Source organism: Alternaria arbusti (assembly GCF_024043155.1).
Source record: "Alternaria arbusti strain BMP 1465 chromosome Unknown scaffold_42, whole genome shotgun sequence".
In the NCBI taxonomy this organism is placed as follows: domain Eukaryota; kingdom Fungi; phylum Ascomycota; class Dothideomycetes; order Pleosporales; family Pleosporaceae; genus Alternaria; species Alternaria arbusti.
The window spans coordinates 54,878-69,786 of record NW_026249982.1 but is presented as its reverse complement, the minus strand read 5'-3'; the positions used below and the strand labels follow the sequence as shown (position 1 = coordinate 69,786).

General features: G+C 50.3%; 5 protein-coding genes across 5 annotated transcripts; 3 read left to right on the top strand and 2 right to left on the bottom strand.

Moving 5' to 3' along the window:
- Nucleotides 1-966: 966 nt before the first annotated feature.
- J4E86_011740 (uncharacterized protein) lies at nucleotides 967-1,765 on the top strand (the record flags this gene model as incomplete). Its single annotated transcript, XM_051452230.1, has 2 exons — nucleotides 967-997; nucleotides 1,050-1,765. The coding sequence occupies 2 exons, from the start codon at nucleotides 967-969 to the stop codon at nucleotides 1,763-1,765; spliced, it is 747 nt and encodes a 248-aa protein (XP_051296624.1).
- Nucleotides 1,766-2,370: 605 nt separating this feature from the next.
- Nucleotides 2,371-2,969, top strand: J4E86_011739 (uncharacterized protein; the record flags this gene model as incomplete). Its single annotated transcript, XM_051452229.1, has 4 exons — nucleotides 2,371-2,487; nucleotides 2,543-2,631; nucleotides 2,690-2,749; nucleotides 2,813-2,969. The coding sequence occupies 4 exons, from the start codon at nucleotides 2,371-2,373 to the stop codon at nucleotides 2,967-2,969; spliced, it is 423 nt and encodes a 140-aa protein (XP_051296623.1).
- A 547-nt stretch (nucleotides 2,970-3,516) lies between these two features.
- J4E86_011738 (uncharacterized protein) lies at nucleotides 3,517-6,173 on the bottom strand (the record flags this gene model as incomplete). Its single annotated transcript, XM_051452228.1, has 3 exons — nucleotides 3,517-4,022; nucleotides 4,185-4,939; nucleotides 4,987-6,173. 3 exons carry the CDS (start codon nucleotides 6,171-6,173, stop codon nucleotides 3,517-3,519), a joined length of 2,448 nt encoding a protein of 815 aa, XP_051296622.1.
- Nucleotides 6,174-10,083: 3,910 nt separating this feature from the next.
- Nucleotides 10,084-11,268, top strand: J4E86_011737 (uncharacterized protein; the record flags this gene model as incomplete). The annotated part of the gene is made up of 2 exons (XM_051452227.1): nucleotides 10,084-10,199; nucleotides 10,254-11,268. 2 exons carry the CDS (start codon nucleotides 10,084-10,086, stop codon nucleotides 11,266-11,268), a joined length of 1,131 nt encoding a protein of 376 aa, XP_051296621.1.
- A 2,010-nt stretch (nucleotides 11,269-13,278) lies between these two features.
- Nucleotides 13,279-14,349, bottom strand: J4E86_011736 (uncharacterized protein; the record flags this gene model as incomplete). The annotated part of the gene is made up of 1 exon (XM_051452226.1): nucleotides 13,279-14,349. One exon carries the CDS (start codon nucleotides 14,347-14,349, stop codon nucleotides 13,279-13,281), a length of 1,071 nt encoding a protein of 356 aa, XP_051296620.1.
- Between the last annotated feature and the right edge of the window lie 560 nt (nucleotides 14,350-14,909).

Below are 14,909 nucleotides of genomic sequence, written 5' to 3'. Positions count from 1 at the left end.
GATGAACGGTTGTAATAGAGCGCCGAGAAGCGAACCAATCATCTCGTCTCGCGATATATTGTACAAAAAAGCTGTTGTTGCCTTCTGGCGTTCGAGCGGTGATGATGATGACGTGAACGACTGCAGGAAGAATGCCCGTGGTCGGTGTTTGCGCTAGGTCGAATGGATGCTAGCCGACTTCCTCAATCTCAGACGCGTCGCGCAGCTTTCGACGCGTCTGGCCTTCGCGACTAGCAGCGATGTTCAACAGCAGAAACGTAATATAATGTTTCAAGGACGGTACCTAGCGACAAGGTGGTTAGTACCCGCAGGAGTATTCGACAAGTGGACCTCGGGACGCCACGACCCAGCCACAAAACTCTGCACGCCTCATTCGTACCTTGTCGTCTTATTGTGCACCGGCCCTGAACAACAATACTGCCCTGCAATACCGCACGCTGATATCGAAGCTCTCAAGAGGGAACGCCGGAAGTCGAATTTGAAAGATTGAACGCCTTTACTGTCAATGTCTCGTTCCCGCGCCGATCCAGGTGACATCCACACCGCAAGACTACGAAAGGGAAACCTCTGCACGTATGTAGTGTAAGCTGGTCCGACTACTATGTCGTGACGACTGCAGATCTCCTCTGCTGTGATCCCAAACGCTTACCCTCTATGTTTGTCGCGTTCTACAGCTCAGCTCTTTCCTTGATTTTGGCTGCATCTTCTCTCTTCGCCCAGGTCGGTGCAGAATGTACTCGGTTCTCCACCAATGGTTCGACAGCAGCAACATACAGCTTCCATCGTTTCTACGACTTTAGGCAACTTCACGAATATGACGACGTCGATGCGGCTTCCGCTTCGTCTTACGAACAAGGTCACACGGACACCGATGGCCAGTCAAAGATTATTGCAGCTGCTCCCTGGGTCTCGGGCTGGAATGCGAGAGATTGGTACAGGCCATCGCCAAGGGACGATACAGTGGATATGTACTATAAACCATCTCGTGTATCAATAAGTAAGCTGGAGTGCTGCTTTTTCCACTTCAACCGGTTGCTAACCACCGCCAGGTAAGAATACCGATGCATCGCAGGATTCTACCTATCTCACACTACACACGACAAGACTCCCGGATGGAAGCCAGGTGGCCGCTGAACTAGACTTTGCGGAATACAATGTCACCTACGCCTCTATCCGCATGTCCGCACGCATCAATGGAGCCAGCGGTGCAGTCGCGGCTTTCTTCACGTACCACGATGACACCAACGAGTCCGACATAGAGATACCGACCGGGGCCAAGGCTGACGAAGTGCACTACTCCAATCAGCCCACCGCCGACCCCGACACGGATGTACCCATTGATGGTGCAACATTCAATGTGTCAATGGAGGACTACCAACCTACCTCGGGCTGGAACAATTACAGACTGGACTGGGTACCCGGGAAGAGCGCGTGGTACATGAACGGTGCGCAATCGGCTAACACGGAAGTCAACGTACCGGATGCAGAGAGCATGATCATCTTGAGTCTATGGAGTAATGGCGGCACCTTTTCGGGACGTATGGATACCGGGCAAGAGGCCTGGTTCGATATCCAATGGGTTGAGCTGCTCTTCAACACGAGTGCCAGCGCTACCACTAATCCTGACGGGGATTTATGCTCGGTAGAGTCGTCGCCAGGCTCGCCGGTACCCAGTGGTTCGCGTAGCCTCCAAGATCTGGTTGCTGGGGGTATCTGGTGGGCTATTAGCATGGCTTCAGCTGTTAGCTTTCTGGTGCTCCTATAACAACACGAGGTATATGTAGAAGTTTGCACGTGTGTGGTAAATCACATTGTGTGGGTCAAATGCTGTGTAATATCCAGCTGCAATACTAGCTTCCTCCAGCTCTTGCGCTCGAGCCTTACCATCATCGCAAATCTTCAAATTGCCAGACATTGGCTCTGGGTGAATAATGTGCCAGTAATAGCCCTAACAGCATCGGTTGGGCTGCTTCCGCTTGCTGTCAAACAGCCATCAAATGTCTCGCACCACCAAGCTCGTTGATGTTTCCCATGAGAGCAGTTGGGAGGGTATTTTCTCTTGAGCCTGGCGTCATACAGCATTTGGAATGGCTCGCCGTGGATTCCATTCTCCCGGAGTTCATCACGCGCACGACGCTTTGACCCATGGCGCCTTCCAGGACTACGCGTTGCTTCCGGGGAAAGTGCGGAGGGTCGTCTAGGGAAGTCGCTGTGCGCGAAGCGAAGGTCATGTAAAATGGAAAGCACATCCCATACTCATCTGTTCAAGCGCCGCAGTCCCACCTTCCGCCCCTACCAAATCTGTCGATACTTGTCCATATCACTCATTTTGAGATTTCGTCAAGCACAGGATCCGAGACGCCACCCACCATGCGCATTCCCGCTACTACCATGATGCTCAGCATGCTCATGCTACTGATCCTTTGCATCCAAGATATCGCCGCCTTGCCAGCCGAAGCGTCCGACAATTTGTGGAAGCATATGACCGTACGTCGCTTCCGTCCGAACTACAAGGGTCAGGTACTGACAGCTTTTCCTTCAGATCCAAGTCTGCAACGTGGCCAATTTCAAAGGAGCCTGCCGTTACTTCGACGTTATGGTGGATGAGTGTCGCGACATCAGCAGCGACTAGTACGTATAGATTATGTTGTCTTCAGATGTGAAGCTTGTGCTAACACATGCGCCTCAGCTCCAGAGAGATAAGCTCATTTCGCGCCGTGACCCATATGGGCTGCTGTCAACTGTATCGGTATGCTCATTCCTTGCTACCTTCTCTATGGTCTGACCACACGCTCACAAAGGCTAATTGTAGAACTCCGCGCTGCGAGGCTCTCTTCGGCGATACAGACATGGCCGTACGCTGGGGCGAAGGCGGTAAATCGACACTTTCAGGTTGGACGAAGCGGGATATCAAGAGCATGAAGTGCTTTATCCTGGGCCGGCCAACCGAGATGATCGACTACTACTGAGTAAGAGTTGCGGGGAAGAACAAGGGTATATGGGCCGGTATACAATGCGCTCGATCTAGACATGGTCTCAAGACTGGGACAGTCGGTAGCTAGGAAGCTTCACAAAAACTATTCGTCTGAATATGAGTAACGAGACCCGGGATTTGTTTGGCATCGAGAGCGGACAATGGTACAATGGTAGTAGATTATGGTCTATACAAGAAAGGAAATCCGAAAGATACTCTATTCTGTCCCCCATGGAAACGTAGCGAATCGTACCGGTAGTGTAAATGATGTCATAGCAAAGGCCAGGGTATCGGGAGAAAGAAGAGGGCCGAGCGGTCAAACTCGGGCGGGGTATATGATGTCGTGACGTCGTAGCGTGAGGATATCGTGAAAATAAGAGGAGGCGTTGCTGGCCAAGCGCATGTACGAGGTGAAAATGAGAGAGAAAACAAGAAGTGTGGATGACGCCAACAGCCAACGCCGGGCTCGAAGGTTCGAAGATTTGCCGAAAGAAGAGAAAGGAAGGTCAAGAATGACATATCTCTGTAGATTGCGACGCGTCTTAAAGCAACTTGAAGGTCTTCTCCACGCAATCAACCTCAAAAGCCTCACCGTACATTTTACCGTAGATGTAAGCTTCGCCGACGAACAGGTACCCAAGATGCTCACCAGAGCCATTTTGAGTGGGTCGGAGGATGACGGGAACGCTGCAGCCATACAAGATAGCAATCGCATCCCCTTTCTCGGTTCTAGGTGGTCCAAAGCCAACGAGTTCTTCCTGGTCGAAGTCGCGGGTATTGGTGGTGGCACTAGAAATGGGGTCGCCTCTAAGGAAGGATCGGTCCCGGGTGACAGCACGGACGCGACAAAGGTAGTCGTACACAATGTTAGTGGGGCCGCCTTGAAGTTTCCCACGTAGAATCGTGTTAATGTTGAGGTGTCCATTATTTGTCTGGTAGGTAAGACAATGTTGACATGCTTTCTTGTACCAAAGAGGGGGTGGGTTGCCCTGCGGATCGCGGTCTGCCACGAGCGTTTGCCACAGCTTGTCTGGAATCTCAGGGTTTTCTACCGCGTGATTGTCAAACACCCATCCTAGACCCTCCAAACAATCTTTGGTGATCACACTATCGGGAAACGGGTCAGTGCGGAACGAGACTGTCCCTATCATGACACCATTCACGGACATCGACATATCGTGTATCACCCGGGAAGGTACGGCCGACGTACGATGTACAGGACTTTGAGGGAACTTGACACGGGCTTGCTTGTTTTGCCTACCGCAAGCGTTGTAGTTGTTACTACCGGGTAACCCGACAAAGCTGTCGCTAACATTTCGACCGCGAAACAGACCTTCGCCCTTTCCCCAGGCAGAGTCTTCCACGAATAGGATCCAGGAAGGTAGTTGAACTAGCCGAGGAGTTGTTGGAGTTGGTTCCTGGCGTTCCCTCAATGCCCAGTGGCGACAGATTATGTCGATGGATCCCGTCGTGTCTACAACCCATTTGACGAAGTCCCGGTATATCTCAAAAAGATCCTTGTTATAATCGGGAACAGGAGGAGGCCGAGATGCTTCCTGACGCGACTCTGGCCAATACGCTTCTTTCGATATACTTCTGAGCGCATTGATGGTATCGCGTGGATCAGATGTGTCCAACCCCGATGAAGAACAGACGAGGCTCTCCAGCCCTTGGGTGGGAACCAGGGTGCCGTCCGGTCCTTTGTGAATTAATGTTGATTTCATGTCCACCAATAACTTAGCGCCTAGGTGCCCCATCTCCAGGGTTGGATCCCCGTTCGGGTGACTGCCCTTGACCTGAGTGGATTCATAATGCATCGTGAGCCGAGCCTTCTGGATATCGAAGTTTCGGTCAAAGATGCCGATGGCAATCTGCAAGTCTCTCCAGTCCAGCACCTGCTTGCCACAGTGTACTGAACCAGATTGCGCGAATGCTAGGTCCTGTATAGCCCAGCGCCGTGAGAACCTATAAAAGGTAAGCTAGAGAACAAGTTCGAACTAGAAAACACTTACCAGCTCCGCTTGAGAAGTTCGTACACGCTTGCCCATTCTTCTACATAAGCGTCATCGGCGGGGGTATCCCAGTGGGTGGCCGGATTAACGATCTTGGGAATGAAGGTCATGGCTTTGTTGGGGATGTGACCACCAGGATTGTCGGACCCAAGCCATACGTTCACATTATAGGCTTTGCGATAGATTTCAGCAATCTTGAGCACTTGCTCTCCCTTTTCTTTGGCGTCGTCTTGATTGATACATACTGCATCCACCCAAAGTCCGAGAATCATGTCTGCTTGTCGCAAATGTCTAAGAGCTTCATAGAGATTTGGTTTGATCCTGAGCACCTTGTCTACAGCCGGTCTGAGTACTTCAGTCGATTTTTCCATAGACTGAACATGAGGCGAGGCTAGGTCTTCCTGGATGATGATGCTACTGTAGTCTGCGCCATCGTCCCAGTTGTAGGAAAGGGCCGAGTACCTGTAATTTTGGCTTCCGAGGTCATCATCGCTAACGGCCAGAAACGAAGCGTTGATTTTCTCATCGAAGGCTCCCGGCTTAACGACTAGAAGACGGACTTGGTTGCCAGGAATACGTTTGTAACTGTACATCCTGCCCAGCGGGACCAAGGCTTCCGCCCATCTAGGAGCAAGTGTCGTGAGTGGCTGAGAACGCGGCTGCATCAAATTTTCACCTTCAACCACAGGAGCGATGTCCGTTCTCTTGCTCTTGGAGTCTTCCAACTCGTTTTTGCTGATGTCGCTCTTGAGGGAACCATCTGAGGTTGACCAAGTAGCACCTTCATTCTCTGAGATGGAACTTCCTGAAACCGTTACAGAGTCCCGATCGCTATCAGCGAAATAAGCGTTGGTCTCAAAGTACGCGTTAATAATTCTATCCCCTTCACTGTGGGGCAACGGAAGTGAGCTCAGAGAGAATGAACGTATGTGTTCAGCGACGTGATTCAGAAGCTGCGATCCAGATATGTCGTCCAGAGTCCCAGTGAAAGAGCATAGAGGACAACTCATACCTCCCAAAAGCTTTGGGTTTGAGCACGTCTGAAGAAAGGCTGATGTGCTTCTGATTGATCCTTCGTGTAGGTCGGTAAGATGGCCTTTGAGCGAGTTGATCGAATTGAATTGAGGCGAGTCGTTGCATAGCGAGCACTCCCAGTAGAACTCTGGATGGCTATGAGCATGAATCATATGGTTGATCCAACTTTTTCTGTCTGTATATAGAGCTTCAGGATCGGTGCAGGCGTCTAAAACGCAAGTATATGGCTGAATGTCTTCTTCGATGTGCGTCCTGTTGTCTTAGTTAGAGAACAATTCAAGTAACTGATACTGCGGCCGTAATGTACGAACCTCCAGCGATGCCATTTGAGATCTTTCTTCCGTAGTGGTACACAGCAACATGGACATCGAACCTCAAGTAGTCTTTTGTTCAGACGCGGAGGACGAGGATATTGCGCTTTGATAGCTGAGGCAACCTCAGAAAACTGGGTACCCGATTGTTGAGATCTAGCGATTGATACCGATGGCGACTCCAGTAAGTTAGGATCTAGGATAGAGGCAGTCGTATTTGATAAAACGTTAGTAGCAACCTGATGAGGTTGCGCGACCTTTTCTTGTGTTTGGATATTTGAATCCACAGTTGAAGAACCACTCGTGCCATGAGGAGCAGCTGCGATGATGCTAAGAAGGTTTTGGTTAGGCTCCCCCGCTTCAGCACCAGAAGAGTCGACATCGGGGTCTACACGGGGTTGTGTGCGCTTCATCTCGTGTCTCTGGGAGTATTTAAAGCGATTGTGTCTTCTCAGGTTTGCAACTATCAGACGTTCTTGTACCGCGGTTAGTTCCCGAGACATCGACGATACATTCCAGGCATGTATATCAAACGAATTCGAAATGCTTGTAGCTTCTGGTCTCGACTCTTCGAAGATCTCAGAGCCAAGTGATCCCCAGAGTGTGCGGCGCTTGTTTTCAAGATTCTGGGGACGAAATAGTACAATGTGTGTAAGATGTCTTCGAAGCATCTGTAGATCCGGATCATTATGACTGTTAAATGGAAAGATGCTGTCGGCTTTCGAATAATGAGAGTTGACAGCGGCTTTTCGTATGACGATACTCAGCTGCGCTAGATCGTTCAAGAGAGTATCGGCGGCTCGAATCTCTTGTGAAAGCTCTCTAGTAACCTCATCTGGAGTTTTTTTGATTACTGTGGTGGCTGATTAATACGTTAGAATTTGTCATCGAAGAGCAGGCATCTATGCTCTGCCAAGACGATTATAGACTTACTGTGCAAGAGATTGTATAATTCCCCACCAGATGAGTCCTTGTATTCCAGGCCTCGATCAATCTCTAGGCCTGCCTAGAGTTAGTATAATGGTTTCGTTGTTGACTTTTGAGTGCCTGAATACCGAGATCCCTGCAACTGTCGATCGTATTTTGTAGCACGACCAAGAGGTCCACAATTCCATTCCGAACATGTGGCTTGGCTTCCAACCTCTTATCAAGGGATGCGTTCTGGCTATTGGAAGCGCCTACGCTGGCATCCCAGAGCTTGAAATCGGCCAATCTGTCTTCTGCCCAATCATCTCTTAGGCTCCGAATCAGCAAACACCTCGTAAAGCTACTCCGGCAGGCCTTGGTTGCGTCTGAAATACTTGGCCAGTTGGTTGTATTCTCGGAAGATGCGTCGGATTGACTTGCACCACTAGCGACTTTCTCATAGCCTGCACTTGGCTCCATCGTACTCAGACCATGCGCCGAACCTTCGCTACCGAAGGCAGAGGTGTCGTCTTTGGTAAGGTTGTTCATTATCGCTTCTCTCGTTAGTATAACCTAGTCCATAGATTCTAGAGCAATGAGTGTTAATGACCTCGGGAGTAACATGTACAGATGCTGTGGTCCGTCTGGTGGATGGACGAGGGGACACTAAGCGCCGTGGCTGGTTACGTAACATTTGAGGCGGTTGTCATTCGTTGGGATATCATTGAGGTTTCAGCCACGTTCATTACCCCTCTTTCTGCGCCACGCTAGGTCTAGTGTCAGTAGTGTTACCTCAACACATGGCCCATCTGCTCGTTCTTATTCTACTATGTCTTATGCTACACCAGAGCGATGAGCGAGAGTCAACATACTGCTGATCTGAAAGCGGCCCTTATTGGGTTGCACGTCATCGCCCGTGCTCTTCTACATGCACTTCTCAAATCTGGAACACAGAAACAAGAGACTAGAGTGGTCGCACACATATCTGGGGTCTTGGCGCTTGCCAGCGAGACTGCCCACTCCCTCAACAGTAACTTCCTCACCGAGCTTACCACGTTGTGCAAGGTGAATCTTTTTCCGACGTTTATAGACGACATCAAATGCTCACTGCATTAGTGGCAGCACCGAGATAACCGTTGGAGCTTTGCCAAATGGGTCAAGTCGTATTCGGAATTCAAACTTGATACAAAAACGTGGCTTTGTCAAGAAGCCTCTACGCACGCTGAGGGAGGTTTTTTGGCTTACGCAAAATCCCCTCTTTCAGATCAGGATGCGCTACTTCATTTCCGTACAAATGAACCAGTGGGACTTACTCTAGCACTGAAGACCACCCTCCTATACCACAATCTGCCCCAAAACGGGGACGAGGACACGTTAGATGAATTACCTCAATTTGTCACCAGGAACCTTTACACAACGGTCTCTGAGTATTCCAGCTGCGACTCCTCGCCTTCGGAAGAGACCAAAGCGCGGCATCATGAAGTTCGGTTGTGTTTAACAGGTCGTTCGCATGTTTCGGATGGTTTCGCAACTTTCGACGTACACTCTCTCTGCTCCCCAGATCCACAACTAGACGGGACGGTAGGCCACTGGCAACAGTTAAGGTTACGGGTATCTATGTAAGAATATATCGCATGCTGTAAAAGTTCGATATGCTAACGAGGTGCTATGCTTGTAGGAAGAGAATGGCGACGAAGGAAGTCCGTTTTAGTGAGCTTGAGACTACGTCTTGTCACTCTGATGATAGCTCTAGCGCGAGAACTATGCTCGCTAGTCCTGATTCTATGTCTAAGCAAGAATTTTGTGGCCTGCTAAAGAAAGACGTAGGCCCGGTCAAAATATGCTTGCAAGTCGAAGATCGATGTCTGCTCGATCTTGCTGACTCAGAGACGACAGGCCAGAGACTGGCACGCAGAAAAAGTATTCCTTTGGCCCAAGTCCTTAATTTTTATGAGATGTCTCGGAAGAGAAGGGTAGTCCTCGCCTTTACGCTCGCTCGCTCGATATGGCAGTACTACGATTCTGACTGGACGAGTACAAGTTGGTCAGCAAGTTCGATACAATTTATGTTGGAGACGGATAGATCTGCACCAACACAATCACACATCACGTGTGCACCCAGTTTCACGGTTCGCTTTCATGAGGATGAAGACAGGGTACCGGAATGTTTTGAGTCAAATCATGTTGGGCACAAATATCCAAGGATATTGTCCCTAGGGACTCTGCTCTTAGACGTCGGCCGAGAATTCCAGGACCAGGGGACCCAGCAACCTTCGTCTTCCATGGAACAAAGGATCAACAATGCGTGCACTTCAGGTCTAGAAGCATCTGACCCTGATTGGCCTCATTTTGGGTACAAGGACAAAGCCGCAGAGCATCTTAGAGTTCTCTACAAGGATGCGACTGTAGCTTGTTTCGATAGTAACCTTTTCAAGCCTAAGTGCGACAGGTAAGCCCTAGAAATCTATGGCTACAAATTGCTGCTAAGATTTTGTTCAGGTGTAGACGCCATGACATAAAATGCTATGGTTCTACTACCCGGCTATGCAAAGGCTGTGTAGAGGCTAGGCACAAGTGTACATACAAAGGCGTTCCCAGACTGAGTGAGGAAGCCTTTGTTCTTGGTGCTCAAGCGAGACGCGAGGTTTTGCTAGAAAAGGTCGTTCGTCCCCTGCGTATGGCTCTTCACCTGATTGATTGGGACGCGTCCGACGATAGACCAGAAGTCATTCCCCTACGATCAACAAGAGAGGCCCATCTTGGTCCTCTGCACCAGCTCCGACGCTCTCACAACGCTGTTTCCGAGGTTCAGGAGCGAGTAAGCTCTGCTCTGTCACATTCTCTTATGTTGCGAAAAATTACTAACTACCGAATCCAGTCACCGCCGCGAAGATGGCCGCGCCAAAACCCAGTATCATTCTACGATGATGAAAGTTTGCCCGAAGGTGTCTTGAGCTTAAAGTAAGGCCGTGCTATCTAGAAAAAGTCGTCTTTACAATGCTGAAATGAATACAGACGTGGACAATACGAGAGATGGAAAGAATTGTTTGTCGAGACTGCTCAACGATTCGAAAGCACTGCCGTGGAAGAAACCCATCCGTTAAAGATAGCTGTGCTCGACACTGGTCTTGATCAAAGCCACCAGGATATCATGACCGAGCTTGGCAGAATTTGGATCTACGAAAGCTCCCGTGATTTGTTTGAACGGGCCGAGAACAGTACCATAAAGGATCTCCAAGGTCACGGCACACATATCGTAGGCCTCATCCTGGAATATGCGCCAGAAGCCGACCTTTATGTTGCGGACGTCACAATTGACGGTGAAGCTGACCGTAACCTGATCGCGAAGGTGAGATATAATCCAGTCGAAGAACGCGACTATGCTTACAACGCCCAGGCTATAGTTTCTGCTGTTAACCACGAGGTTGACATCATCTCGATATCGTTCGGGTTTCAACGGAAGAGCGTTGGCGACGACCTTGAGCAAGCTATTGACTACGCCAAAAGTAAAGGAGTTCATATCGTTGCGGCAGCGTCGAACAGCGGAGGAAATGCGGGTCGCGCATGGCCAGCCCGCTATGATGGCGTTTTCTGCATTCATTCTACTGACGCAAACGGAAACCCTTCCGGATTCAATCCCACCGCGCTTGAAGAAGTCAATTTCGCGACCGTCGGTGAGGCTATCGTATCTAGCTGGCCAGGGCACCTGTCCGAATCACCTGGCAACGATGGTACGGATGATAGTGACACTCTGACCAAAGTCAAGTCCGGAACATCATTTGCAACCCCGATCGCTGCAAGTATCATCGCCTTTGTGCTGCGCTATGCGAGGACACATCTAGATCAAGAGTACGCACAGCAGCTAAGGCGACATGCTGTCATGGGCTCCGTTCTGAGGTGCATGGCAGGACCTAAAAGATTAGAGTTCTACTACCTGGCGCTGCACTCCAACCCCGCTCAGTTCTTTGGTAGAGAGAACCCGGAGGACACCCGCGGAGATATAATCACGGCTATCAGCCAGTCCGGGTAGCATAGGACATGAGCCTGGACCTTATTTTGGTTTGCATGTGTATCGTTACAGTAGCGACAGAATTGGATGTATTGAGAGATCTGAAATTAGACACAAAGAACATGGGTCGGAGAACCCTCAGTCGTCTTTCCTCACTCCAAAGGTTACCCTATCTTCTCCCTCCGCTACAGTAAAAGGGCTGAAGGTATTCTCATCGATCAGCTGACACTCATGACTTATGGTGAGGTCATGCGGTCGACTCTTGGTAGGCGAAAGTTCGAGGAACGCACCTTTGAGATACTCTTCTTCTTTCTTTATCTTGCCCGACCTGCTTACTGTCACCCTGCTAACTTTGAAGGCCAACACAAAGTCAGTGCTTCCTTCCCAAGAGGCTTTGGACTTCTTGGACCTCCCACCATGTACCTCAAGTCCGCCGCCGACGGGGATAGTTCCTCCAGTAAGGATTGTGCCATCGACCTGGGCGCCTGCGAGGCCGTCCGTACTATTCGTCGCCGTAGTAAGGCATTTTGCGCCGCTCACAGTCTTCAGCCCTGTTATAACGTAAAACTCTTTGCGAAACCGACTCCGTTCGAGGTATCGTAGCACGGCGGGTGCATTAGCGCAGCGCTCGATATATGCTTCGTATTGTGACAGTTCGGCATTCGCGCTGTGATCGTCGGTGGTATCAATGTAATTGGTTTCCAGATCATCGAACGTGAACGTCCTGCCGGTGCTTTTTGGTGTTAAGAACGCTCACTAATACAACGAACGATAGTACTGACCCCCGCTCGACGTTGACCGCCACGTCAACTCCTGCACCAAGCAATGCGCTCAGAAAAGTGGTCATAACCGTGACCCCGCCGGATCTTCCATCTTCTGTCTCAATAGCAGCTAGACTTTTCCGCGACTTGATTATACTATTGGCGTCCGGTTGCAGAGTCGCGAGGGGACGATGGGGCTCTTTCAGAGAGGCTAGCACATTGCCGAGCTTGATAGGGCCTCCAGGTGGATAATCCCAATTCCGTGGTAAGAAGTACTCGGGGACTTCAGATGCCATTTTCCCCAAGGAACGTATTGTCTACCTTACAGGCTTGGTCTCCGTAAGATTCGCGATGAAAGAGGTGATGAGGTTCTTGCGCTGGTGGGCTGATGAACAGCTGTGTAAGGATACACATGCATGAGGTGTTCTTGGGCAAGCGATTCATCTAAAGCTGCCCACGGCGATTGTGGCTCATCAAGCACCTGCAGTATTGCTGGTCTGACAGCTGAGAGTGACGCGCGCGTCGCAAGCTTGGTTTTGGCGAAGACTAGCTCGCGTCGGCGACGCCATCTCGCAATCTACGCGCCATTCAGCGTTGAGTACAATGGTCCGACTGGCCAGGCTGGAACGACACATTGGGGTTGTCGTAAGCGGGTTCGCAGCTGCTATCGCGTTGACCGAAATGACATTGGATGCCTGCTTGGCGCTGTCGTAGTTCCCGATAGCCAAAAAGTGGATGCGTAGGAGATGGCATCGAATGTGCTCACTGCAGCTGGGCTGTGTGCTCCCGCCGATCGCAAAGCGTTACATCCTCGCTCAGCCACAGATCGGGAGGCCACCGGTAAGGCGTTCTTTGTATCAACACATGATGCGCAATTTGATCATTGACGTTTGCTTGCAGCACTTGGGTCGTGGCGAGTGAATGTGAGTGACAATGGCAGCCTGGAAGGTGGCGGTGTTTGGGGGAAGCAGCGGCGCTCCCCTGAGGTAGCCGAAGCCGGAGTAGCGTGTCTCCCTGTTGGAAGTGACGCCCAGTGCCTCCCAGCATCAACTGCTCCTCCACAACATATGTACCAACGGGACACATCCGCGCACTTAACAGTCAACAGTCGCAATTACACTCATGTAATCCGAGAAGCATTTATCCCACCATGAGGTGTATGTTTTTGACCAATATTTCTAGCCAGAGAGCCAAAGGAGATGACTTTGATCGCTTCGACACACGCGATTTAAAGCCAGCTTTCATCTTCGATTTGTCTGCGCTTCTTCCTTTAATCATCTTCATTCGATTCATCGTCCATCTCTTTCTCGCTTAACATCTCTTCATCCGAATCTTCCTCGTCCAGATCCTGCAACTCAGACTCTGTCAACTGATCTTGCATGCTTCCGTCGTCAACACCGCTCTCCTCCTTGATATCACTTCCGCCCCCCTTCTCCTCTTCTGCGCTTCGTTGAGACTGCCGCTCGCCAATCATACTCAGCAATTTGATCCACTGTTCAACATCCGGATAAGCCTTCCAGTCGCCTTCATGGCATGTGTAAACTCCCCCTGGCCGACACCAATCTTCCTCTTCGGGAACGAATTCAAGGGGTTGAATGTCCAGCGAAGTAAGCAGCCAGTCCATGAAATCCGAATGCGCCGTTTCCGCATTATTGACCAGTACGGAAGCTCGAGCAAGGTATCGCGGCCTCAGAGTCAACAACGCGAGCATAACTGGCAAAGCAAGGTCTCCAAACAACTTGCCTATTTGCTTGATACGTTCAGTCTGATAGTCGTAGTACCCGACCAACTCCTCCCCAAACATCTTGTCTCTCAATCCGTCGCCGAAGTCGGGAGACCTCCCCTTCCCCCAACCCGTGAGTTCAGGAAAGACAGTAGGGCAAAGCCCACCAACCATCAAGTTCTTAAAAGGCACCGCCGTATATCCCAACCCCCGGATACATCCATGCGCCAAATATTCATGCTCGCCATGATACTCACCCGGATCCAAAAGATGCGGCACCCACCAGATCCTCACCTCGCCATCCAGCTTCTCGCGATCAATCACAGCAACGTGAACATCTCCATACTCCAGAGAACAAGTATGCGCATAGCAAAGAACTGTGTGAAGAGAAGCAGCCCACGAGCTGAACTCAGTCAGAACGTTTTCGTCTTCGAGGAAGTGGGCGTGCGCCATGGCATGCAGTTCTTTCTCCGGTTTTTCGTAGAACCCAGTGACTTGCCGGCCGTTCATGTAGCCTCGGGGTATGATTTCGGTTGCGTTGATGGTGGAGAATTCGCCGCCGCCGCCGCTGGATTCGTCGAAGGCGCGGAAGAGGTAGCGTGGGACGCGGTTTCGCATGGCTGTGTTTACGGGTCGAGTTAGTTGTACGGGGGCTGTAGCTGTTGCATCGCTATCTTACCTTCGAAATGGTCCTTTCGCTGGCCGGCGGTCTCTTCGCCATCAGGACTCTGCAAGTGTAGAGGCATCGAATAGGTGTCGATCTGTGTGCTCTGTCGCTAGTTGATTTATATGGTTCCAAGACTATATACATGATGTGCGCAACAAACAACTAGAAGTCATGCGATGTTCTCAGCAGCCTCATCTCACATACTCGACATCTCCAAGATCCAAACCGCCTCTCACAAAGCAATCTTCGTAAACGATGAATGTACTCATTCATATTTCATTTCATCCAGATAGCAAATATACACACGAATCACCCAATCCATCCCAGCCCATCCGATCCGATCCATTCGCCCTGGATTATAAAAACGCCTTGAAAAAGCCTTCCTCATACGAAGAAGCTCAATTGTCATCCCATCATACTGCATCCCAGCATGCATCTAAACAATGGGGGGTATTAACCAAAAAGCACCACCTCCATTATCTTTCATGCTTTCTTCACCACCACCCACTCA